The sequence below is a fragment of the Anguilla anguilla genome, chromosome 15 (genome assembly GCF_013347855.1).
Source record: "Anguilla anguilla isolate fAngAng1 chromosome 15, fAngAng1.pri, whole genome shotgun sequence".
Classification (NCBI taxonomy): Eukaryota; Metazoa; Chordata; class Actinopteri; order Anguilliformes; family Anguillidae; genus Anguilla; species Anguilla anguilla.
Window position 1 is genome coordinate 24,944,196 of NC_049215.1, and position 27,660 is coordinate 24,971,855.

Sequence of the window (27,660 nt, forward strand, 5' to 3'; positions counted from 1 at the left end):
CTCCCGGTCAGTGGGGAAACAGCATTGAGGTCAGATCCAAAATGACCTCTAGTTGCTGGCTTTCAGCCAGTTAAGGCTTTAAGGCTTCCGACGTTAGCGTGCAAAGCCGTATATACGCAGGCTACAGGCCGAGCTCTCCTCCTCTCTCAGAACCTGGGGCCCCCGGAGCCAGTGACGTGAAGAGAACCCCTCAGGCCAATGGCGTGTGGAAAGCGCTCCTCGTTCCCACCTACGCTGAGCGATGGACGCACAGAGGGGTGTGCGGTTAAACGGTAAGGGAGGGTACCTGGGGGTGGCGCCCTCATGTCCGCCGGGTTCGTCTTCAGGGTAGGAGAACTCTGCGGACGTCCTCCCAGAACCCGGGATGCTCTGGAGAGGACACACACACAGGCACACACACAGGCACACACACACACAAACAGACGAACATTTCAAATTCAGCCGGTTTTGCCGTCGCAAGCTTTCAGCACAAGGCCCTGACATGGCTGCCATGCTTCCACAGGAGCAGGGCTGGCATGGCAGCCCAGTGCAGAGCCGTCAGTCTCACAGATCAGACTGCAGGGACCCAGACTGCGATACTGCTCTTCGGTTGTGCACACTGTTGTACTGTTCTGTTGTGATCACTAGATAATCTTACATGTCTCAGCAAGAAACAAGGCAAATGTTTTACTGTACAATGTTTTACTGCAACAGGCTGGTCTGAGTTAGCAAGGACGGCTAAATTCATTACATAAAGCAGGGACCTCAAACTACAGGCCTGTACAGCCACGGTTACTGCTGGTTTTGTGAAATTTCAGCTCCTGAGTGCTTTAAGTCACTGATTGGCTAAAGAGACCACACAGGCCCCCCCCCACCCCAAATTGGCTGCTGACTTAAAGGAAACCACAAAATCTGTATTGCAGTCCTGCAGTTTGAGAACCCTGGTTTAAAGGATCTCAAATATCCCTCATGAGTTGCCATATTATGTATTTCGACAGGCTGGTCACACACAACAAGGAAGCTTGGAAAAATGATTGAGTTGTAATGAGGAACAACCTTATGACACAAACTTCCAGCAAACAAGGAAAAGGAGAATAATAAAAGTTGAGTACTTCCTGCTTGGTGATCACAGAGGAGCGATGACTGATCAGACACACCTGGGGGAGGGCGCTCCGGGGCCTCACCTGTGCGTACAGCTCGGCGGTGGGGGACGAGCGCGCCCTCTCGTGGACGCAGGGGGTTCTGTTCCAGTCGTCCACGGCTGGGTCCAGGATGTTGTCGGCAGAGTGGCATCTCCCAGCAGGCTTTGCTCCTGAGGGTTTCCACTGGACGTTCCACGAGGGGTCGTATTCGGCGAAGGTGCACGGCTGCTGCCCTAGCGAGGCCCGCTGGCCTTCCGGGAGGCCCCTGCCGGTGTGAGTCCCGCCTCCGGCCCCGCCCTTAGTCCTGCCCCCACGGGCCTGTTTGAGGAAGGGCTTCTGAAAAACGGGCTTCCCCGTGAGCTCAAAGACCTTGCGCCGGTCGGCGAGGGACCCCGCGGGCTCGGGGTGGGACGGCTCCGGTTCGGGCTCCGCCCCTGCCACGCCCACCTGGTGCATCTTGTTGGGCTCGGAGACGGAGCGCACTTTCTTCTCGGGCGGGAAGCGCTTCCTGCCCCCGATGCGGGAGACCACAGCGCCGGCGGGGGGCGGGGCCTCGGGGCGGAGGATCGCGGCGGGCGCGGAGGCAGGGGGAGAGACATCAGGCTCCAGGTCCCGCCTCCTGAAGGAGGTGGCTTGGAGGACGCGAGCCTGCACCTCCTTCAGGTGGTCCTTGTAGGAGGTGGAGAAGGAGCCGTCAGAGGAAGAGGCGGACGTTTCGGTGGACACCTCCGGGCCCTTCTCCTCTTCCTCAGCCTGGGCGGGGCCCGTCAGCGCTGTGGTGCTCTGGCTCTTCTGCAGCCGGATCCTGCGTTCTTGGATTTCGTTGCGCAGGATGGTGGCGAAGCGCTCGTTACCCGCCACCTGCTGGCCAGTTTGGGGGTTGGGGGGACAGGGTCCCTGTAGGCTACCTGCCTCTGCCCCCATGTGGTACTGGGAGTGCACGGCCTCCTGGGACAGCCAGGCATCCTGTGGGGTCTCTCTGGGCTGTGAAGCCTGCCCCTCCTCGCTCTCATGTTTGCTCAAGGGGAAGTTGACATAACGGCTCTCTGCATGATATCCATTATCTCTGCCTTGACTCCGCCTCTCATTGCCATTTGGTTTAGCCACCAGCTGGTCAAGGGGCGGGCCCGTCTGTTTTCCATAGTAGTTGCTGTCTTGGTCATTAGGGTAATGGCCCTGCGGGAGTGGGTGAGATAGCCGGAGCTTTGCCTTATGGGATTTGGAGTTCTGGTCAGTTTCTTTAGCTCCCCGGGTCATCTCCACACCTCCACCCCCTCCCTTCCTGTCCTCTTCCCTCGCCGGGGGCCGGTGTGCAGCAGTGACGCAGTAGTAGTCGGCGCAGGGGTCGGGATCCAGCGTGCCGGTGGCGGACGTGGCGGAGGTCCAGGCATGGCCGCTGGGCGGCGGCAGGCTGTCGGCGGGCTGCTCCTGGGTGATGCTGTAGTAGCCGCCTGTATCTGGTGGCATGGTGGCCGCGGTCACTCGATGCTGCGGGTATACCGCGCTCTCATCGCAGTACTGCTGCTGGTGGCGAGGGGCGTGGCCCGATGGGAACTCCACGCTGGAGCGGGAGCTCGCCTGGCTGCCGTAGCCGGAGCTGTGGGGGGGGAAGTGCTCGTCATTTTTGGAAGTCGGATGGTAACTCCATCGGACGCCTGGGCCTCGGTCATCCGCCTGAGGGCCCATCGAGGCACTGTCAGGGGCCCTAAAAACACCTCTGCCCTGTGCAGGGGGCCTCTGCTCTGCGTAGGGATCGGGCCCCTCGCTGTGCACCTTGGTTACCGCGAAGCTGTCGCTGCGGACGGGGAGGGGCGGAGGCGGCGGGGAAGGTTCCGCGGTTCGTTTCTTGTCTGGCACGTGCCAGATGGGGCCAAAGCTGGCACGCCCCCCGGTGGCAGAGCTGGAGTGGCGGGGGTTGTCCCGTCCCTCGCCGTGCCCCACGCCCTGCTTCTCGTCCAGACTCTGCCAGTTCCGGGGGTCCCACGCCCCCGCCCTGCACGCCACGTTCTCCGTGGACAGGATGTGGTCCGGCGTGCCGGAGCCCGTGGAGAAGGAGCTGTAGGCCGAGTCGCGTTTCGCCCCGCCCAGGTACTCAGTGCTGCTGCTGGGCTTGGCCTGGGACAGGGGTCCCGTGGGGCAGGGGGGCGGGCAGTGCTCTAGGCTGTCCATGCTGCCCAGGGAGCTGAACTGGTTAGAAACCCTCCGCAGGTTCGTGTGGTCCCAGCCCCTCGAGAGGTCATCGGACGACAAACTGGAAAAGCGCAAAGACAAGGGAGTTTTCTATATTTAGCACGATAGCCAACTTAACATGCATCAGCATTCAATATAATCCATATGTAGCCCATAACCTTAACCTCCTCAAGAATCCCCATGCACCATGAGCTGCCAGAGAAAACAAGGAACCGCATATCTGCAGAAACTCAAGAAGTACAAAGCAGAAGGTAGCCTGGGCAGCACTTGACACTACCGTTGGCTGAGTCTGGCCATTGGGAAGGCGGGTTTAAGAGGTCCAGTTTCCTTGGATTACTTCTGAATCAGTTCCTCCAAACTCTGAAACTCCCGAATCCGATATAACCAGCTCACCTCGCATCGTATTGGCTCCGTGAGACCACTGTGTCCGTCGTCCGCCTTTTCGAAGCTTCTGATTGGGCCTCAGCAAATTTGATAGAGTGCCAGGAGTGAGGCCTGTTCACAGTTTCAGTTCTCCTGGAGAGAGAGAGAGACACACACAGAGCGTGGATTTACCCACAAACACTTGGGAAGATTCTAAACACACCCCTGGGAGAACCTGAGCCGCATGCTTGACACACCTGCACAGCAAACCTACCCCTTCAACCGTCTCTTTCTGCGATGCATGCAAGGTGCAAAAAAGAGACAAGTACATTAGTTTCACTTACGAAGCATCAGTTCAACCGCTCTGCACTGAACAAAAATGTTACACTGAGTTACGGTTCATATAAGAAAAGTCAGTCAATTGAAATAAATTAGGCACCAATCTGGATTTCGCATGACTTAGACGGACACCTTATCTGCTGTGACCACCATTATGCCTCATGCAGTGCAACACGTCTTTGCAAAGAGCTGAAAAAATGGTGACGGTTTTTTGACGAATGGGGAAAGACTGGTGGGAGGGGGAGGGGAGGGGGGGAGGGGGCAGAGGGCCAACTACTGTACAATACCTCATGGAACTGTGCAAAAATCCGGGTGAGAATGCTCTTGGCTACATGCACATCGTTTTCTGATGCGATTTTTTGCGCTACAATATCCACCATTTTCATCTTCCTGGATGGCAGTGGGAGAGGGGAAGAACACACACACGCTGGACCACTGAACCAATGGTGTTAGGAAGCTGGGGAGGTGGGGTGGAGTTTCTCGTTATGGCAACCAGACAGGTGCTGCAGTTCTACAGAGGGCCAGAGAGCGGGAGAAGCTCACTGCTCTGTCCGGGTGTTTCTGAGCCCTGTCCGTAAAGGCACGCACTGCGCTAGCTAACTTTAGCACACCAGAGTCTGCGTAACATGCTACAAGACCAGGCACGTGCCTTCGCTCTCACTGTGAAACAGAATGTACACACCTTAAAAGCAGTCATTGTGGTACACTGCGGGCTTCTACAGTGAATGGTAGGCACTGGCAGGGTTGTGGTGCCTGTGCACCCTCTAATGGCCAATAAGAAACATTACACCGCCATAAAAACACATGGAAATGCAAAACATGAGCTGCTGGATGGTCCGTCCCATTAAGGCACTGTCCTAGTGCACGGATGGGCCCCACGCTCTGGTACTGAATCTGGACTGTGCCAATGATTCATTCCTTTCAAAAAAAAAAACTTGCACAAAAACAGCTGCATTACAAAGGTGACTTGCAAAGACTGAAAAAGCTGTCATCAGTAAGCACGTTATAACATGCAGAAACGAAACAAAACATGCAGAAACAACTAACGAAACAAAACGAATCACGCTTCACATCGCGATTTAATGCAGACGAACACGCGGGCGTGGCGGCGTGCGAGGCCTGCTGGTGTTCGCTACTGAAGCCAGAGGTGAGGGAAAGGTCGCTCTTTCAGTCGGGGCGAACTCTCCGCAGCCCCGCAGGACCACAAGGTCAAGCAGTTCGCACCCTCTCTTCACCCCCCCTCCCCCCCCCCACACACCCCGAGTGAACCACGGCCTCAGGAGGGGACGAGCGAACGCGCACCGCGCTGTTTCCATCACACGCTGAACGACTTCGCCCGCAGTAAATCTGCCGGCGGGAGCGTTTTTACGGCCGGCGCGCCACGTGGCGTGCCGTTAGCGCTTAACGAGGAACGCAGGAGCCCAGCGCCGTCCCCAGCGCCGTCCCGAGCTTCTGCGAGCAGGGCGGGGCGGTCCAGGGAAACGTCAGCAGCCCAGGAGCATCGGGGCTCCAGGCAATCTGCAGCAGCGACTGCATGCGATGCGAACACAAACAAACTCAGCCGCAGTTGAGCTGCGTTTGGTGTGGGGGGTGAGGGTGCTGGGGCACAGTAGTGACTAGTGAAGAAGCGCAATTGAGGTGACAATAAAGCATTAACAAATATATATATATAGATCAATAAGTAATATCAATAAGAAGAAATAATGAACCTCCGCAAAAAAAGACCCAAAGCAAGATCCCCCGTATAACTGCTTTCTTCCTGGCTGTAAGGGGTTTAGAACTGCTTGCCCCCTGTCTTATGGAAACGCTCTGGAGTCCAGCTAGGCTACACCGCGCTCCATTCTTCAAACCACAAAAGGAATTCCAATGGGCCGCTCTCATTAGCCATATCGCCCGGGCTACAGCTAGCCTGGCGCAGATATCCCCGCACACTCAATCACAGCAGGCCAGACAGCAGGGAGGACGGCTGCAGGGAGGTTCACTGGGGGGGTGGGGGCTAGCTGGCGGGACCACTCAGCTTATTTTCCCAGTGTTGGGAAGGCACGTTTAAAAACCAACAAATCACAAACGACATTCCTGGCAAAACTGTTCAGCGACGCTTCCCACTAAAGAGGCAGTTTTGGGTTCCGTACAAAACGACTTTCCCCGCTAGTTCACAACTGAGAACCGACAACAGAGCTGTTAATATGTGAAATACAAAAAACTGATTCAGCGATGCTATGTGTCACCCCAACAGAATATGTGGACACAAATGCAATAACAATTTCTATTCGATTTATAAATTTAAGAAAGAATTAACGGAGGCGTAGGAGAGGAGCAGTGTATTTTGCCGAGATTTCACCATAAAATCCACAAGATAATATAGGCTATATAGCATAAGTCATGCAGATACAATAAGTGAACAACTCCGTGTGACCTCAGCATAGACATTTAAGAAGACACTCACATCCAAACAAAACAGTTCACTAAAGTTAGACAAACAAGCAGGTAACTGGCCACCGCAAAAACAAGCACCATAGATGAAGGAAACAAAGCGAGAGAAGGGAAGTGAGGGAAAGATGGATGGGTAGGGGGTTAAAAGAAACTGAACAAAAACTAAACCAAATGAAAACTCACCGAGCTCAGGAGAAAGGGAACAGTGCGCTCCTTGGAGGGTGACGATGACCCTCCTGACCTGAGGAAGGGTGGTCGGCCGAGGCCTGGGGGAGCCCCTAAAAGCACAGGTGTGAGCTGGCGGGGCGCTGCGCTCCACAGGGGCTTCAGAGCCGCGCCAGGAGGACAACGGGGGGCTTCTGCAGCCGGCTCAGAGCTCTGGACCCAGGGCTCCAGGGCTCCAGGGCTCGTAAATAAAACCGCAGGCAGCCGGATCAGCATGCATTCCACAGAGGCCCGCGGCTGCTCTTAGCTCACACACTGCTCCTCTTAGCTCACACACTGCTCCTCTTAGGTCACACACTGCTCCTCTTAGCTCACACACTGCTCCTCTTAGCTCACACACTGCTCCTCTTAGCTCACATACGGCTGCTCTTAGCTCACACACTGCTCCTCTTAGCTCACACACTGCTCCTCTTAGCTCACATACGGCTGCTCTTGGCTCTCACACGAGCTCCTCTTAGCTCACACACTGCTCCTCTTAGCTCACACACTGCTCCTCTTAGGTCACGCACGGGCACACACACACACCGCCACTTCAGCAGGAGCGCTGTGCGAGACAGTCTGTGTGCCCCAGCGTTTCAGTCAAAGGAGATTTCCTGAGCGATTGTGGGTCCCTCCCCAATCCTCCCCCAATCTGCCCCTTCCCCCCCCTCCCGAAAAAGGCCAAAGGAGGCCTGTGAGTATTGGCACAACTCTAAGGTAATCCAGTTGCTGTACTCCTCACTGGCCCCAAATGACTCATAAGGTAATCAAGGGGATGTGGAAACAGGATGCTCTCTCCCTCTCTCTCTCGCTTTCTCCCTCTATCTCTCTGGAAAAGACGTTCCAGAGACGTTCCAGAGAACTTCACCTGGTGTGGCTACTTTCTCAAAATAATTCAGCCCTCAGTCCTCATTCTGAACTGCCAGCGCCCTCTTTGCATTCCCCCAATGCAGTTGTCTACAGGGCCCAATTATCCACAACTTTCCTGACCTACGACCTTTCCTAGATTCTTTTGAGTGCTGGCAGAGATGAAAATACATTGACTGTTGGGGCAATAAAATGCTTCTTTAAGTAAAATTTGTGGACAATCTTCCATAGGCTGGAACATTCTCTTGGACCCTTCGACATTTCTCATTTACGCTCTCAGGAGAGCATGGCCACCTGTGCTGTGCTGGGGTCCCTTGAATAGTTCCCCTTGCAGGTTGTGAACGGGGGTCACTCAAAACTAGATGTCAAAAGTGCACAACATGACAACCCACTGTAAATTCACCAGGAATCTTCTCAATTGAACTGAACACACAAAATGTGACATCAGTCACTCACAAACTCAGTTGTTTTAGAGTAATGAACGTTTTTACGTTATAAAGGTATTATTAGTCCATAAGATCAGAGACGAGCCAGTCACTTTTATCACAAGGAGGAATGAGAAGGTGGTCATTCTGAATGAGAGCAATAGCTGTGGCCGAGTTCTACTTCACTGAACAGACAATGTGACAAATATTTGAGCATATGGGCAAAATGATTTAACGACAGAAGCTCAAGTACAGAAATAATTCCTCTAATAAAATGTGACAACCACTTAGCTGTTGATGAATGAGCTGCATGCAGTATGTCCTAATCTTCCCCACATTCAGATGCCTCCCACTCACACATACTGAAAGTGCACCTCCATGCACGCTTACTGGTATTACTGGGATGTAACATGATTCTTTGCAGTGTACAACTAGTACAGGAGTCGACCACACAGTTAAGCTAATCATTCTTATTACAAATATTTAGAATGGCAGAAACCTCTGGTTATGAGCACAAACAGGTTATATGCCTATTAGTGCTTTCGCTACAAAACAGTTAGGCTAACTGGAGCAGGATGGATTTGTGAGCTCCAAAATATCAAGCAGAGCCTTCCGACAACCGCCAGTGTGCACAAGCCTGAATCTATATGGAATATAGATGTCTAGAGGGGCGAAAATGAAGTTCGCCTTTCCACTGAACATCTAGATGGTGAAACCGGGCTACATTTAGTAGAAAAGTAAGTTTTCTAGCCGACTATGACAAAGTCAGGCTATATCCGGGTGAAACCTGAGCTAAACTGGAGCTAACCTGAGCTCACTGGGCCATGTCAAACTGACCAACCCCCCCCCTCCCCCTCCTAGGTTTCTGAGCAGACACAGGGTGTGTTAGCAGCACTAAACCCAAAGTGATTTCCAATCCACACCACCCCCTGCTCAAATACCCTCATCCACAGACGCCAGACTATGTGACCCCATCAGACACCCCTGACCCCTCTGCGATGGTCCAACAGGCCCGATCAGACCAATAGCAGGATCCCTCTGGCCACTGAAGAAAGCGCAGACACAGTGGGCGGCTTTGGCCCTGGTCTGAGGTGACCCTCAGCGACTGCCTTGGAGAAAGTCCAGCTTATGATCTCTGCTGCTCTACAGAGGCTTCATTAAAACTCGCTCTCTGGCTAAAAAAAAAAGCAAGTCATCTTGTGACAGGCACAAGATTATTCAGGAATTATTTGGGCCTGGAGTGGATGGGAGACCTACTGTACACAAAGCAATACTCCACAATGAGCTACTGTAAGCTGGCTGCTCATCTGCACGTTCCAGAGAAGAGGCCATTTTCATATTTACCCTGAAATAAATGCTGCACTTTAATTATAAAAAAATGTAAAAATATATGAATATACCAAAGTGTTAGCCTAACTGTATGGTTATGCATTCCAAAATGAATCCAACTTCAACCCTCAGATTGTACCTCACTTCAAGGCACATTGCCTTCACTTTGATTAAGAAACATGAATGTTGTTCATTTCTGAAAAAACACTGAAGTGAAGGAGATCCCTGGAGTAAATGAAACACTGCGTAAAAAACTGAAATTGTGTCATTTACTCAATTTAATTTAACAACCTTAATGACAGCATGCTAAGACTCAGCAAATAGCTCAGTTCAAGTAACTGATTTAAGACCAGCTCAAACAGGTTCTGTAGAAAAGACTGGTTTTAAACCAAAGACTCAAACTAGCAACTTAAAGTAGAACTTAGACCCCGACCCCAAGGAAGTATGCACGCACACACACACACACACGCACACACACTCGCACACTCGCGCGCACACACACACACACACACACTCACACACACACACACACACACTCACACACACACACACACACACTCACACACACACACACACACACACACACACTCACACACACACACACACACACTCGTGCACACACACACACACACACACACACACACACACACACTCGCGCACACACACGCACACACACACACACGCACACGCGCACACACACTCGCGCACACACACACGCACACACACACGCACACATACACACACACACACATGCGCACACACTCGCACACACACACGCACACACACACACGCACACTCGCGCACACACACACACACTCACACACGCACGCACACACACACACACACACACACACACACACACACACACGCACACACACACACACACACACACACACACTCGCGCACACACACACGCACACACTCGCGCACACACACACACACACACACACACACACACGCACACACACACACACACACACACACAGACACACACTCAGAGCTGAAAGCTGATTGGGCAGTAGATTTGAGGGATTTGTGAGGCCTCACAAAGGCTCACTTGAGTGGCTTCACAATCAGGCCGGTCATGTCGAGGAGGAGGAGGAGGAGGAGGAGGAGGGGGGGATGAAGCCAAGCGTGCGCCGCTGATAACGACGGCCGCATTCCTGGGCTGCGCGGCATTCCAGCCCGCCGGTCGCCAGGCGACCGGGCCGCCAGTCGCCCCTGACGCCTGGGCCTCCCTGCGTCACCGCCGCTCGCCCCCATTGTCGGCTTTTCTCTGAGAGCGGCGTCTCTCGGGAGCAGCACAAAGCAGGCGGGGATCAGGAGCGCAGGCGGGGATCAGGAGCACGGCCATGAAGCGCTCTTCAGAAAGGCCCATCTGCACGTGGAGCCGCACGGCCACAGCTCACAGGAAGAAGGGCATGAGCGGCACTTCCACCGAGCAGAGGCACTTCCCCCTCCACTCAGACACCACAGGGCTGGTCAAGGCCCGGCCTCTCACAGCTCAATGGAATGGATTTGTTAACAGTGGCCCAGGTTAACCACTGACCAGCATTCCAGTGGGCCCACGGACTGTGGACTGATACTTGAGCCTGAACTCCTGAAGACCAGTCAAGGCCCCACTCATCATACACAGAGTAACACAGCTCACTTAAAAATCTTATCTTGTAAAATCAGCCACCGCCAGGTAATCTACAATACCACTTATTTTTCTTTTAAGAAGTGCTCTTTTATTTTTTAAAAATTGAAAAAAAAACAAAAAAAAAACAGGATGCACATACAAACCGGTAATTACAGATTCCACTGTTGCCGTTTGTCTGATCACAAGCACACTATTTTCCACCTAAACTCTCTGTCATTATATTTTACAATACACTGGCATTGCCAAGTACACACAGCGCAACATGTTGATGCCACAACTTAGAACTGACTAGAAGAGAAATAGGAAGCAAGTGAGGCAAAGCAGGGTGCTCATGCTGAAAAACAGAGCATGATGATGGGGAATACTGCAGCCTTGGTATGAAAGATTGGTTTGCGTCAGTCGGTGGGATGTCTGCGGTACATCCCGGCCCATTGACCCCTCCTCTGGTCAACCTGGCGCCCACGGCCCGCTTGCACAAGCTGCACGTGAAGCTTAACTTGTCAAGCGCAGTGTGAAAAGAAGCAGCGCCTATTTCAGCAACCTCACATATTTCAGAGGAGAGCGCTGACTTTTCCCGAGCATTTCCCACGTCGACAGAAGCGGCCGAGGTGACGAAGCAGAAACGGGAGTTAGGCATAAACAAACAAAAACGGAGAGAAGGGAGTGAGCCGTGCGGGAGGCTGAGGCCCCCGTCCTGGGCCTGACCTGTTCCACACGTCCGAGGAGGCGGCCAGAGTAAACACAGCGAGCGGCTGCGCTTCGCCCTACTTCACGGACTCGCTCTGTTGAGTGGAATTTCACTATGAATCACTCCTGACAGAAGCTGAACTCAGACACCCTCTGCAAGGGGTATCCCAAGTTAACAACAGGCTATCAAGCACGGCACCTCTGACCATTAACACTGTGTCCTGTCTGCGTGTGTGTGCAGGGTGGGGTAGTATTCATTTTCAGTGCATCAGCGTTGATATTGACTAGAACCATGATGAACATGACCAGAACATGTCTTCTGTACTGACAGATAATTGTATACTTAAGGCTCCTTTAACCTCCTTCTCCCTTGCATGTGATTTCACTACCTGAGGATTTAACAGGTGTCATGGCAACTAGGGGCAGCTGCAGCTGAAAATGAGTACAGCAGAGGTATAATTACTGCTGAACAACTGACAGGAAACCTACTGCTGGCCGGACTGGCCCACATACAGTAAAACGCAAAAGTATTGAAACACTGACATTTTGGCTCTCTACTCCAGCACATTGGATTTGAAATAAAACAATGACTAATATGAATAATTAAAGTAATAAAGGGAAAAGTTATAAAACAAAAAGTACTGATAATAAAAAAAAAGATATACTTATTTCACTGTCAAGACTCCTCTTAGAAGCGGCAAATGGCTGTAGTTACAAGTTTCAATAACATCTGAATCTGTATCTGTCGAATTCCCCATTCCTCTCTCAATTGTACAGCTATACACGACAGTATTGAGATCTGCACACTGACACCACGCTTCTTGAATTATAATTTCCATTCATTTTTGCCCGAGCAGAAATTTAATTCCCTTTAGCTTTTCATCCTCTACTGACTGTCCATGTTGCCCTCTTGTGGTTGTTCAATGCAATGGTGGTGGTGGGGGGGACATTTTTGAAGGAGATACTGAGAAATCTTTCAAAGACTACTCACCAAAGCACTGCTGGTGAGTAAGTTTGATATTACACACAAAAAAAACCACTAATGCAGACTAGCTGTGGCCAATTTTTGAAGTCTGAAGTCTCTCAGTGCAGACAGTAGCACAACAAATAACATGCAAATAACATTGCAAATTTCACAACGCACACACCTCTCCGTGCCATACTGACACACAAAATGAGCTCAGCCTTTTTCAGTGCCACACATCCCAGGCCTGCGAGTTATATAAGAATGAATGAGGACAAGGTGTGTTGGAAAGGCTCCTTGCCTCTTTCAGGGGTAACAGCATGTGATTCTACACCAGGAATACTTAACCCCCTGATCCTCAAGAGCAACAGCAACACTGATTCATTAAACAGTTAACTCACTCACCTGGTTTCTAAGGTTCACACTGGTTATGGACATTAAAATGAAAGCAAGAACCACTGGAGTCTGCGTGTCACAGGAGCAAGGTTGGCCACCGCAGTTCTACATCAAAGTTAAACAGAACGTAGTCCCTAATGTGCAGGTGAGCACATCAGAGGAGTGCGCGAGACACAGCCGCAGTGCTCTCTGGGTAACGGAGGCACCGCAGTGACTGAGGGGGAAAACTGTCAGCTTCAAACATAACATAAAAACAGGAAAAATGGAACAAAGGACAGGATTTCAACCCAGCTAACACAAAATGTTCTCACAATGTTACTGGAATGTTTTGTCAACATTGTGACATTGGCACTACAAGGCAGCAATATTGTGAGAACGTTGTGTGTTAGCTGGGAAGCAGCCCTTGAGACTGTGGAAGCTGATGACACTGTGCCGTAGGAGGAAGTGCGTGCGTTCGTCCCTCTACTCCCCAGCGAGTGCAGGACTGGCGGTAATCGCAGGACCTCCCGCTCGACCGCGCGGAGCAGAACAGGGAGCACGCGCGGCGGTGTAACCAAACCCTGCCCGGTCCCGCCCACCAGGCTGACATTCAATCCCCCATCGCACGGCGCAAAATCAATTATTCACTCCTCCCTCAGACCGCTGCACGCCCGCTGCGGGAGGTCCGATCGGATGCCATGGGAACAGGATCCTGCCTGGTGGAACGTGATACCCCCGGAGGGTACCCACGCGCCGCAGAGACAAGGCTGCTCAGAGTCTGCCGTTTCCCGCAAAACTCGAGGAGCATCGTGCATGTAAAAGACGTAACTGCCACGATCACACAGTGGTCTTCCAGAAAGTAGTTCCAACAGGCTGCTCGATAACAAAGCTGCCGGTTGACAAGGAATGCACCATGCCTCATATCATTCAACAATTCCCAGTGAGTCATCTTCTGTGTTTCGCTGCATAAAGCTGTGGTTCCCCAACCCCTCCTTAGGCATCCACAGCTGGACCCAGGTGTTTCATGTGTTCCACCTCAAGAACACCTGATACAACTAATCAAGGGCTTCATTAGTTGAATGCACATCACATCAAACACCCAGATCCAGCAGGGGGTACCTGTGGAGAGCTTGGGGAACCAATGGCTTAAGGACAATCCATAGACCGTAGAAAAAGGGATAAACACACCAACACTCTCCAATGACACTGCTTTTCAAGTACCAAACTTTGCCACCAGGTGGCCTCAATCACACTCTCAGCTGGGAAAAAGCAGGGAGTTCCTTATATTGAGGCTACTCCAGTTTCTTATTTACATGTTAGGGATTCAGCTGATGGTCTCATGTAGAGTGACTAACGATTGGTTTACAAAGTAAAGGCCAAGATTCTTAAAACACCAACATATCAAGTACCAATTAATGTAATTTGTCAATTAATACGTGGAGAGGGTATTTTTATTTCAGACATTTCAGTTTCTTGTGTTGAGGTTATTTCAGTTTTGTATGTTGGAGTTATTTTAGTTTCTTTCCTGTGCCTCTCTACCTCCATGCAAAATGGCTTGGCAGCAAAAGTGTGCATAGTGAGAAAGGAAAAATGCCAAAACCCGCATTTTAAGAGTGTTGCTCTTACACCTCTGCATGTTGCCACAAGGGCTGTAGTCACAGAAACTGAACTAAAAACATGTTGTTAGAATAAGGAAACAGCAGATAATCTTGCTTAGGCTTGAATCATTGGTTTCACTGACGCTGCTGTGTGCTTTTATCACTCATCGACAGTCAAGGTTGAGCAGGGATGGACAAGATATCTGAGAAGTATCTGAAGTATGCATTTGTACGTAAATTGTACGCACAGGGAAACGTAGGCCTTGAAAATCTGGAATGAAATAAGAGTGACAGCATGCATGCAAAAACCCCCGCTATACTGTACCTGTGCACGCACACACGCACAACCACATACCTTGCACGCTCTGGTGACACTGTAACTGTCATACTAATAAAGTTTTCTGAATTTGAATTTGAGAGCTGGAGACAACCGCATAGCATCACTGTCTATGGAAAGCGAAAGACGTTTCTCCTCATACGAAACTAATGCAAATCGAACGCAACAGGTTTGACAACACACTATCAAGCAACTGCATCACCAAACAGTTCTCAACAACAGTACATCAAACGGGACCGCAGGACCAGAGCCTGCATATCAGCACAGGGATCATATCATATTTAATGCCGCCTGTGCCTCGGCCTGGTTACCACGGCAATGGTAAATCTCTGTCCTGCCATCGGTGGAGCTCACTTAGCATCTGCAGCACCTTCATTGCCCACTGTTGCCTTCATAGCTATGGTGTCATCATCGGTTTGGGTACTGGTAGGTTACAAGTTATTTGAAAAGTTTTATTTTTCTTAAAGAAAAAATGTATTTGGCCTTTTATCCAAAGAAAAATATTGCATCATGTAAAACTGAAAATCACTTCTATACTTCTATCCCTGAGAATGTTTTAAAAAAAAACATCTTACTAACCAAAACAACTGTCTTCTAAAAAAAAAGAATTTCAAAGCATTATTTGAGCCAGGTTTTTAAAAAAAGAAACAAACAGACGCAGACTACACATTTGAAGGTTATGAGCTTGACCTTGCGCTCATCGCTGTGGGCTGTGGGCCTCCGCCTCCGTCTCCACGGCGACGTGCTGCGACCCAGCCGATTCATCTGTGCGCTCACTTTAAAAACACCACCCAGGGAATACCTCAGAAAATAAACCCAAATCTGCCTCTCATCAGCACATCCAGTTAAACACATTTCTTCAGCGTCAGTTACCGTCCTTATTTTTTTCCCCGCTCAAATTTGGAAGCCCAATTGGATTTTTAGGCTCGTCCCGTCACTTCAACTGCCAATCATATTGAGGGGGCAGGGCTATGGCGGAGCCTGACCCGCCGGCGGTACAGGCGCCCAGAAGGAAAATGGCGGACGCACAAGTCGTTGTAAGTGCTCAGACAGTAAACCAGGGCAGTCGTTCAACGTCGTCTCAACTGCTCGCTTTTTGGAGACTCAGGTCTGGTTTTTTACCCAATTTTCTTTTGTACTGTTGCATCGGTTTCTCCGTAAAAAATACTACACAGATAAAATTCAATTGAACTGAATTCAATTTCCCCTCAGCCATCCTGATGTTACCTGATTTACCCTGCAGTACCCAGCCGACACAGTCAGGGTCAGACACGCTGTAGCGTGGTTCTCCAGGGAGCATCGGGGTGGTTCTGGGAGAAACGCAGTGACAATACGGGCGGGCGCCCCCCATCTGTGTGGGTCACTGGGGCACAAACACCCCCACCCGACAGACAACACGCCGTCCCTGCAAAGAGCCCCCCCCAGAGATGCTGGGGGAGGCGTCTCATTAAGCCTGCAATAACACAGGGGTCAGGTCGACATCCAGACAATACCGCCATTGTCTTCCCCCCAGCAGCCCCTAACGGCGAAAGGCCAATCAGCACGCAGATTGCCTCCATCCAAAATCTGCAGGGTGCAGAGCAGGGGTGGGGGACCCAGATCCTCCAGGGCCCTGGTTCTGTTCCCGGGGTCCGTGCTAACCTCTGCTCTGAATTATTCAGTTAGCCCAATCATTTATGGATTTTAATGCAAATGGCGTCCCAGTGGTCAGGTCCACACGTGTGGAGCAGCATCTGAATTTAGGATGAATAGGCTAACTGAGCCGGAGCAGGAGACCTGGGACGCCCCAGGGCCTGAGCGCTGGTCCCGGTCAGCAGGAAAACAGCGGCTCCTTCCATCAGCGGGACGGCCGGCGCCAGAGGGGTGACCGACACTCTCAGAGCGCCAGCGACGCGCTCTGGTCAGCTGGGTGCTCTCATCCGCCTGCAGATGGAGCGCATTAGCTGTCCCCTGACTCAGGGTCTGCGGGAGCAGGACCGGTGGAGAGTAGCGCTGGCCTGACGTCATCTGTTTGAGAGGACGCCGCGTGCTCGCCTGAGCTCTCCTGAGCCAGCGGAGAAGGCAGCGGCTCAGATGAGCTCAGCTCAGGAACACAAATGGACATTCCAAATTTGGAGAAAATACAACTACAAAGGAACAAAAAAAACAGCACACAGTTCAGCGGGATAACGCACAGCAGACACCCCCCCAAGAGTGCCTAACCCTTCCCACAGTGCAGTCTGCTTCCTTCCAAGTAAGGAGAATATTTACAACATCGTTACGGCGTCCAGCAGCCAGAGATTTCAGACGCCAAGCAGTGTTGTCTCCCGCCGTCCGATGAGAGGATTTACAGGGAGGGAGACTCCAGCCTAGCTCTCAGTCAGTCAGTCTGATCAGGCTGTGACTCCATCCTAGCTCTCAGTCAGTCAGTCAGTCTGATTGGGCTGTGACTCCAGCCTAGGTCTCAGTCAGTGAGTCTGATCCAGCTGTGACTCCTGCCTAGCTCTCAGTCAGTCAGTCTGATTGGGCAGTGACTCCAGCCTAGCTCTCAGTCAGTCAGTCTGATCAGGCTGTGACTCCATCCTAGCTCTCAGTCAGTCGGTCAGTCTGATTGGGCTGTGACTCCTGTCTAGCTCTCAGTCAGTGAGTCTGATCCAGCTGTGACTTGAGTCTAGCTCTCAGTCAGTCAGTCTGATTAGGCAGTGACTCCAGCCTAGCTCGCAGTCAGTCAGTCTGATTAGGCAGTGACTCCTGCCTAGCTCTCAGTCAGTCAGTCTGATTGGGCAGTGACTCCAGCCTAGCTCTCAGTCAGTCAGTCTGATCCAGCTGTGACTCCATCCGAGCTCTCAGTCAGTCGGTCAGTCTGATTGGGCTGTGACTCCTGTCTAGCTCTCAGTCAGTGAGTCTGATCCAGCTGTGACTTGAGTCTAGCTCTCAGTCAGTCAGTCTGATTAGGCAGTGACTCCAGCCTAGCTCTCAGTCAGTGAGTCTGATCCAGCTGTGACTCCTGCCTAGCTCTCAGTCAGTGAGTCTGATCCAGCTGTGACTCCTGCCTAGCTCTCAGTCAGTGAGTCTGATCCAGCTGTGACTCCTGCCTAGCTCTCAGTCAGTGAGTCTGATCCAGCTGTGACTCCTGCCTAGCTCTCAGTCAGTGAGTCTGATCCAGCTGTGACTCCTGCCTAGCTCTCAGTCAGTGAGTCTGATCCAGCTGTGACTCCTGCCTAGCTCTCAGTCAGTGAGTCTGATCCAGCTGTGACTCCTGCCTAGCTCTGTGAGTCAGTCTGATTGAGCCGTGACTCCAGCCTAGCTCTCAGTCAGTCTGTGACTCCAGCCTAGCTCTCAGTCAGTCTGTGACTCCAGCCTAGCTCTCAGTCAGTCAGTCTGATTGGGCTATGACTCCAGCCTAGCTCTCAGTCAGTCTGTGACTCCTGCCTAGCTCTCAGTCAGTCAGTCTGATCCAGCCGTGACTCCAGCCTAGCTCTCAGTCAGTCTAACTAGACTATGAGCTCCATTTTAAGTGTCTGGTGTCTCCTGCAAGGAGATACTCCTGAAAAACAAGCTGTCGAATCGACAATGGCCTTCAGCTAGCATTTGCCTTTCTGACTCACAGTTAAATAGTCAAATGTTACATGACGAACTTCTCAAAACGAAGCGAGAGAGTTCAAAGGTTGCCAAAATGCATGTTAAAAAAGTTTTCTTTTTGCACTTGAAAGAAAAGAACACGTGCATCTATTTAAAAATGAATGTTAAGGGCAAACATTGATAGAATCCAGACCCAGAATAAAATCCAGGAATGTGCTGTGCATTTCTTAAGCAGGTGTGTGCTTGTAAGGGCTATGACCTCACTGTGTACATGGTACATGGGACACTTCACCTGAGGTTTGTTTTTCCATACCGGCAGACTTTCATCAGGAAGTGAAACCGATACCAGGCTCTGATAAATGATAAACAGACAGCGAGGTGTTGAACATGTTCATAAATAGCCTACATGATGGGTTCTTCAAGGATATTGCTCAAATCACTTGATCTATGCGAGGTCAGCCAATGAGGATCTTCAGGATTCTGAGGAGAATGTGTCATATGTCACAATAATGACCGCTTCCTTTGTGGGACCATGTGGCCCATTCAACATTGATTCTACATTACTCAATGCTTCAGAACGCTATTGTCATGTTAACAGTATAGTTCCTGATGCAACCATATGATGGCATGCTCCTTCCTCTTCCTCCCAACAGCAGCACGACCTCATAGTTTTACACAAATACACATCATGCAAAGCAGGGTGTGATCCTCTTCCTTTGCTAACAGACACACCTTTGGAGCCTTTGGGCTTGCTCACCCACTTCCTCTCAATACAAATGACAGCAATTTACCCTTTCTGACCACACTCCTTCCCTATGTGCTGGGGTCCTCTTCCCTGCAGAGACCTCTGCTGTGATCCTGTTTGTTTCCAATGGACCCCTGTGCTGCCATCCCCTTCCCTACAGGGACCTAAACTGGGATACCTTTCCCTACAGAGACTGCTGGGATCCCCTTTCCTATAAAGACCTGTACTGAGATCCTCTTTCCCACAGAGACTGTTAGGATCTCCTTCCCTACAGAGAGCTGCACTGGGATACCTTCCATTATGTTCATGTTCTAGGAAGTTTACAATCTCATACATAACACATTTATGTAGCGTATCTGATTGATGTTCACTTCAAAGTGAAGGAAAGCCCCCCTCCCCTCAACAGGAACCAACACACAGCCCCGCTCATCTGGAGTACTAGCCACGCCCAGGCCTGCTTAGTTTCAGCCGTCAGGCAGTTACATCAGAGATGGTTTGGCAAGATAGTATGGCACCTGGCCAAGAGCAAAAAACAAGACTCACCTGATCTACCTGCACCTGCAGACGAGCACTTCATTGGCCAGTTCAGGTTGTGAATACACACACACACACACACACACACAGCTTTACCTGGCTGAAACTGGTCTGGAACTTCACCATTTGGGGGTCATGTGCGAACGAGAGCCGGAGCTGGCATTCAGAGAAAGTCGCTCCGGCAATACGCTGGCTCAAGACCAAGGTGCATTTCCAGAACTGATCCATTTCAAAGTCAGAGTGAACAAAGCTGTTACACTGCCAGATCAAGCACGCAAAACTCCACTTGTCCTGTTAAGAAATCCTTCTTAGCTTTAGTTTCTTACTAATGCTAAAATGAGAAGGTAAAGTGAACATTTACACAAAACCTGACAGCCTGTCTTCTTAACTAGTATACATGCACATTAAAATATGGCAGGAAGTTAGCTATTATGATTCATTTTTCTTCATTAGCAAGCTACTTAGCAAACATTAGCTAGATTCTCTGGTCAGTAAGTCAGAGTTAAACAATCTGCAAAACAATCTTGACAATTCTGATTGTGAAGCCAGGAACTGCTCTTTAATCTATATGAGAAAAAAATGGACTGCGATTTGAATTTGGAACAACACTGAGCTTTAACTTTTTGAGTAAACACAGTGTTTGACGCAGAGAGAAGGCAAAGCACTGTAAACTCTGTGATGCATGTAAAATTCAATGCTCATACCATGGCAGTTTATTGCACAAGCAGGGCTCGTGGGTTTATAGGGATGAGGATATTTATAGGGCTTGTAAATAAGCTCGGTAAAGACCTGCCGATTTACACTGTTTTGCAGCCTCGCTGGATGCTGTGTCTGTGCGTAATATAGCTATGGCCGTAAATGGCCTCTGTCCCCAACGCTTAGTTTCAGTGGCCCTAACTATACCAGCTTCCCGAATCCTCGCGGAAAAAGCAACAATGGGAAAAAAAATCTTGCATAACTGAAGAGGCATAAATCCTACGCCTGTATTTAACATTCCTCCACCCCCCCTCCCCCCCCCCCCCCAAAAAAAAAACAGGGCCAGACAAGGCTTGCGTGCAGAAAAATCGCAACCAATTCATACTCCTATCAAGATAAGGGACTTACTGTACACATAAATTACATTTACATTTTAGGCATTCAGCTGATACTCCTACCCACAGTGACCTACACAGCTTATATCTCACAGGTCATTTATCTGGCTGGGTATTTTCACTGAGCCCATTCAGGTCACGTACCTTCCTCAGGAGCCCCATGGAGTTGCAGGCCCAGTTCACTAACCATTATGCTAAAGTGCTGCCCTTTGCCACAACATATGTGGCGAAACTATGAAAATGCTCATGGTAGGGAACGCTCGAAGCTCAGGCGCGGTAAAGACTTCAGCAACCACGCAGGACGTGGACTTGGTGGCAAACCAAACCCATCCATTTCTCGTGTTTACTGTCCAACTACATTTTAAATAGAAATGGACTGGGCTCTAATTTCAGCCTTTTCGGTGGTAAACAGACATGCACAGATCCACAGAGTTTAGTGAGTGTACTCAGAGAAGACACATACCCAGTTTTTTTTAGTTAAGATAAGGCTAAAAGATCCAAAAGTTTGTACATTTGTTCTTCATTATTTAACTGAATTTGTCAGCCTTATCTTAGGCACCTCTAAAGGCTAAACCACATTGTATAAATTTCCCTTGAAAAGGTACATCCACCCTTTGGATTTGCTGTCTTGAGTTAATATGAATATCCATTATTAGCCCACCTGAAAATAGAGGCACTGATTGGTAGTCCCTCCCTAGTTAATTTGGACATCCGTGGTTATGTCTACAGGACTACAATCACCATAAGCCATGTCACTGAGGATGGCAATATGACAAAAGGTTTGAATATTTTAGCCTCAGGGGTTTAGCCTCAACAAAAAAAAACAATAAGTGCGGTTCTGTTCTCAATGTAGCAGCTATCCAACTACAGGCAGGTTACTGCCACGGCAGCGCAGGCCCATGACCACAGCCACCATTCCCTCTGCGGCTCCACCAGCACATCGACTCTGACCGCTATCGCTAACGTCCTTCGTTACCTGGGCTCTGCGTGTTTACCTTGCATTTAAAGCGGTTAAAATTCCCCTGTCCTTCCTATTTATTCCCATAAATGAAACCGTTACTGTTAAACGTGACCTCTTCACTCAAACACACTCAGTCCTCTCAGAAAGGGACTGAGAAGACCAGACTTTAGTAACGGCCTCTCTGGGGACACAAAGTCCCGTCTTTGTGACGGGCACCAGCTGTTCGATCCGCACATAGCCGCGTTCGTTTAGCGGTGACGCCGTTCGGCTATCAACAGTGCTCAAGTTCTCCAGACTCTGAACTTCCCACAAATAATTGCACTGTGACAAAGAATGACTAAGGCTGTTAAAGCAATTCAGTGAGTTTGCTGATGTACCAACGACTGAAACCAGTTTTCCTCTTTAAATAATCAAACGCACAAGCCCCGAAGAAGCAAGCTGCTGCACGATACGGTGCGTGTGTGCGTGTGCCACGGAAAACAAGAGCAGCGGGGTCATGTGATTGGCATGGAGTGGCTGCACATTCGCTGGTGGGAGGGGCCCCTCAAAAACACCTTCTCTCTCATCAGGATGACCTTGCAGGGCCTGATAAACATTCTTACTATACCAAACTGCTTGGCATAAAAAATGTTTCTAGCACCCCATTGGCTAAGTCAGCTGCTGGGCCGAACCCAGATCAGGGTCATTGAAATGACAGGATAAGCTATTAGCGGGAGAGCCGCGGTGCTGATGGCGGCCATGTTGAAAGACATCCCTATCTGGCCAATTTCTGCGGAGACCAGGACGTAACCTGTGGTGACCCTACAGATTCTGCTTCTCAGCTCACACAGAGCAGGGGTCCCAGGTCCATGAGCAGGACAATCAAAACACACCCCCCCACCCCACCCCCCCCCCCACCCCCATGATCTCAGACCACTCAGTCCTTGTTCCCGGCCTCGCACTTCCACAATGGGTGCTGTTGGCGTGGAAACAAGCTCTTGTCCTGCAGGAGTCGGAGGGCAGGGCTAAGCAGACCAGGGTAAGTAGCAGATTTGAGGCCTACCTCCTCACCCCCAGCGCCAGGGTCTTGTGGGAGCCCTTCACCAGGCCGATGGCCTCCTGTCGGTAGCCGCTCAGGGGGTACTCATTCACAGCCACCACCTCGTCACCCACCTGCAGCCGGACTGCCCAGGCCTGGCTGCCCTCCTCCACCTGGGACAAACACAGGGACAGAGCGCTATATACATCATACACATTACACGCGGACACAGCCAATACTACTATACACATTGCACACAATTACACAGACACAGCCAATATTACTACATACAATATACACCAATACAACAGACCAACAGAGTCATTACTATACCCATTATACACCATTACACATACATAGCCAATATTACATTATACAATATACACCACTACACATAGACACAGCCAATATTAAACAACATTGCACACTATTACACACAGGCACAGCCAATATTGCTATATACATTACACACCATTACTATATTTATTTTAATATACATATTATCTGCATAAATGCGTAAAGGCAGTCAGACTATAATACCAAGTTTTATTTGTTCTTGGAAATATGTGTGCTCCCGATCCTGATTACTTTACAATAAAACAGAGGTATTAAATCCTCTCCATTACATCCACAAAGAACGAGCACTAAACACTCATTAGCTGTCGATTAAAAAAACATCCATGCAAAATATATTCTAGCGGCAATCTCCATTATTTATTTATTCATTTTTTCTAAAATTGCAGCTACTGACAATATCCATTGTCTGACACAAAGAAAGAAAAGGAAAAAATAATTTCCGAGGTAAAAAACAGCGTTTGTCACAGAAAGATAAGCATTGAGGCATGAATCTAAAAAAAAAACTTCAGAGGGTGGTGACCAGCGCCTGCAGAGCCGGGCGAGAACAAAACCGCACCGTGCTTGTGTAACAGGACGGGAGGCGGTGCCATACCACTCCGCCATGAACCCACGCCGAGGGGGGCAATGATAAAAACAGAGAGCAGGGCGGGGAGGGGGGGGGGGCACGGGGGAGAGGGGGGGCACAGCTGGCTGATGCACTGTTACAGCGTTTCAGAGGGACAGGAGTCTGAAATGAGGTCAGTTCAGCGGCATTAGAAAAGAGTGATGCTGTGCCATCACCATGCCAACCAGTGAAACGTAGGCACTCCCTTGCATAGAAGGTCAGGGAGGGCAGTCAGGATGGACCACATGGAGGTCATCTTGTTATAAAAAGTCGCAAATCTGTAGAACGGATTCACAAATCTGTAAATTAATATGAGAATACACGCAAACTTGTAGAAAGACAACTCCGTAATTACAACCTCTCAAATCAACTACAGCAAAGACAACTAAGTAATTACATCCACTCTAATTGACTGGAGCAAAGACGACTCGGTAATTACAACCCCTCAAATCAACCTCTTACAACCTCTCGACTTCTGCATCAAATTGTGCAGCCAGTCCGATGCAGATGTCAAAATAGCTCCCGTGTGATGATGTCACATTGGCTCCTGAGCGGCCATGTTTACTGCAGCACTGAGGGCAGCCACAAAGTGCTGAATACTGAATCCATCACAAGAGCTGAGGGGCATCACAGGCAAGCCATGTGAATCATCAGTCATAGGCTGAGAGTGCTCCCCCCCATGTAAGTCTAACCTGAGTGAGGACTTGCATTCCACAGGGAGAGGAACTGCTGACTCAGGTCAAGTCCCCTCTCCACCCTCATCCCCAGCTCCACCGCAGTACTGGATTCCATTCAACATAGTTACCCAGAAAAATGCAGCCTGCTACACATTCGACCCAGGGCTCCAGAAAAGTTCCACTTTTTAGTTGCATTTTGTGCCGATTTTGGGACCTGATTAGTCGTACCAGTGTGGTGAATAAAATACAAAAAATGTTACCACTGGGTCTGGTGGACCTGATCAATCCAATATTGGGCCTACTGGCCGCCACTAGAAAAAAAAGAAAAGTTGAAAGAAACATGAAACAGAAGCTCTTCAGACTGGCTGTATTGACCCACTATCTACACTATATGGCCAAAGGTATGTGAACACCTGACATTCAACATCTCATTCAAAATTATGGGCATTAATAAGGAGTTGGTCCACCCTTTTCTGCTATAACAAACTCCACTCTTCAGGGAAGGCTTTATACTAGATGTTGGTTCTATTTGGTTCCATTTGCTTCCATTCAACCAGAAGAGCATTAGTGAGGTCAGGCACTGATTTTGCGATTAGGCCTGGCTCTCAGTTGGCTTTCCAACTTATCCCAAAAGGTGTTGGATGGGGTTCAGGTCAAGTTCTTCCACACCGTTATCGACAAAACCATTTTCACGCTGAAACAGGAAAGGGCCGTTCCCAAACTGTTTGGGAAGCACGGGCATATATAGAATGTGATTGTATGCTGTATCGTTAAGATTTTCCTTCACTGGAACTAAGTGACCTAGCCCAAACCATGAAAAACAGCCTCAGATCAAGGGGTGTCCAGACATTTTGGATCATTCAGTGTATATGGGCTGGTCCAGTTTTTGTTTTGCTGGGGGAGATATTCCCCATTGGTCAATTATATGGGATGATCATGGTGTAAGATGGGGAGAGGTCCCTCTCATTACATTACATTACAGGCATTTAGCAGACCCCTCTCAAGCAGCTGAATGGAGGCCAGGGTCAGAGGCAGAGCAGAGGCTCTCCTGCCAGGCCTGAGGCCTGAAAATGCAGCACGTCGGTAGACTTGCTTTAAAGCAATCTTTACTGAACGTTCAGAAAGGCAAACACACAGGCTTGAGAGACTCGCTGCACTTAAAACAAGATACCCAGAATTCACATGTTGGCCTCCGGCACCAAACTTCAAAGTGTGACTGAGTCAACAACACTGTGTTCAAAAACAACATTTATTACCTATTATGAAAGCATTAGTAATTTATGAAGGCATTACACCAACTCCTCACAAATGAGTTAACTGCTTTTTTGTTTTTTTTTAATCTCTCCTGGAGGGATGGACTAATAATGGGAGTAAGACTCAATTCTGCAGAAGGGGTTGAAGATGTACGGTCTGTTCTTGCCTAGTTCCCAAGGCCCAAGGACTCATCAGCTACTGCTCAGTACTTGAGTAAAGAGTCTTTCTCTAATGGGAGTAAAGATTCCTCAGCCTTCTGCTCAGTACTCAGGTAAGGAGTATTTCTCTAATAGAAGTAATGGCTCAGCGTGGAGCGGAGGAGTGGAAGAAGGCCAGAGTGTGCAAGTAAACGGCTGGGGACTGCAGATTACCCAGAGGGCTCTGGGGCTGCTGGCTTCTGCATACAGGACACTCAGCCAGGGGGCCATGGAAAACGGCTCTCAAACTCATTCTGCAGTGCAAAGCTCCAACAGACATGCACACACGCACACTCTAACAGGCTCTGTAAGAACACGCTCCCTACGCACGCATGCGCACACACACACACACATACACACACACACGCACACGCACGCACACACGCACACACACCTCAGGCCTGGAACAAACTGAGCGAACAAAACAAGCAGCGCTGTGCCAAAACACGCACACCAGCAAAAATGTTCTGCGCGGCGGGGGACCATGCGCTACGTACGTGCAGACCGCTCTGTTTATTATTGGAAGAATCGGAGGGGCTTCAAACACAGAGGTGAGTAAAGATAGACAACAGGGAAAGAGACGCCCCCAAAATAACTTCCACCCACCTCCGTGGAAAGAGAAAAAAGAGCTGTTCAGATAGTGGTGGACCGGTCAGGTGATCAGAGGAACAATAAACATCTTAAAGCAATGGCAGCTTCCTGTAGGAATAAAAGACAACCAGAGAGAGAAGTGGGGGCAGGGGTAGCATGCAGCCTAACTACAAAGAGCTTTTCATGATGCTGTACAGGATACAGAGAAAGCACAGCTTACACAGGCTAATAGAATAGCAGGAAAAAGGCAGGGACAAGTGTTACAAGAAGAGGAGGTGAATTCAAGTCTTGGAACATTACACAGCAGAACGATTATTCAACGAGTGTTCCGCAGGGGTGAAAGAAGGGCAGGGCTACAGAGGTTAAATACTAAAGAGAACACAAACACAGGCAGCAATGGCTTAATGGTGCGTGCCACGTGTCCTTCCAGAGCAGTGTAGCGGCCCGGCCCAGGTGACGGACCGCGTAGCGCACCGAGGCTCGGGGCGAGGCCAGCAGGCCCCGCCCACTCCCATTCGCACACCCTGCCGCACCAGAGCGGAAGATCCCTTTCCAGGAGGGCGATCCGTTTCTGGAATTCGCACAAACTCCTGTGCAAAAGTGTCTCACGAACGTGGTCATTTGCATGACCTGACACTTCAAGTGAATTTACAGATATACGAAGCACTGAAACGGCACTCCTGGATCATCAAATCGAGAAACAAAACGCCGAGACGTGCCCCACTCTTAGTCCTCGGAGCCAAAACGAGCTCACAGACCAAGACCGAGACTTTGCTTAGGTACACAGTGCGCATTCGGTTTCTGTTTTCGTACCGACAGAAACCTCTGTGTGAAATTTATCTGCACTCAGGCCACAGGCCTAGAGCCACACATTCCACAGCTCAGAAGCAGGTGTGTTTTTATGTGGTGAACAAATGCTCTGACAAGCTCCTCCGGATAGGTAGGCCAACTTTAAAGAAAGAAAATGGTGGAGTTATTTCCCATCATGCTTCAGGGAGCTGGGGTCCGCCCACAGCGTGGAATCCTATCCGCTCAGATCGCTGGTCACTCTTTAGTCACCAAAATGGCTTTTCGGAGTATGTAAATGGCCAGATTTCAGCTGCCCCCATCTGGTATACGAAACAAAATGGTCAAAAGTCAAAACAGCCAATTTTGCTGTTGTTGCTAAAGCCAGACCCCTAAACCACTCTACAGGC

The 27,660-nt window shown here is 49.9% G+C and overlaps 1 protein-coding gene across 2 annotated transcripts in view; it reads right to left on the minus strand.

Moving 5' to 3' along the window:
* The window catches only part of LOC118214269 (protein Shroom2-like), a 42,837-nt gene that overhangs the window by 7,299 nt on the left and 7,878 nt on the right, over window positions 1-27,660 (minus strand). For both annotated transcript variants that reach the window (XM_035394102.1, XM_035394105.1), the window contains exons 2-5: window positions 22,809-22,957; window positions 3,705-3,827; window positions 1,164-3,372; window positions 287-369 (exon numbers count right to left, since the gene is read on the minus strand). In XM_035394102.1, coding sequence (XP_035249993.1) covers window positions 287-369; window positions 1,164-3,372; window positions 3,705-3,827; window positions 22,809-22,957 — 2,564 coding nt within the window. The remainder of the gene's footprint in view (window positions 1-286; window positions 370-1,163; window positions 3,373-3,704; window positions 3,828-22,808; window positions 22,958-27,660) is intronic.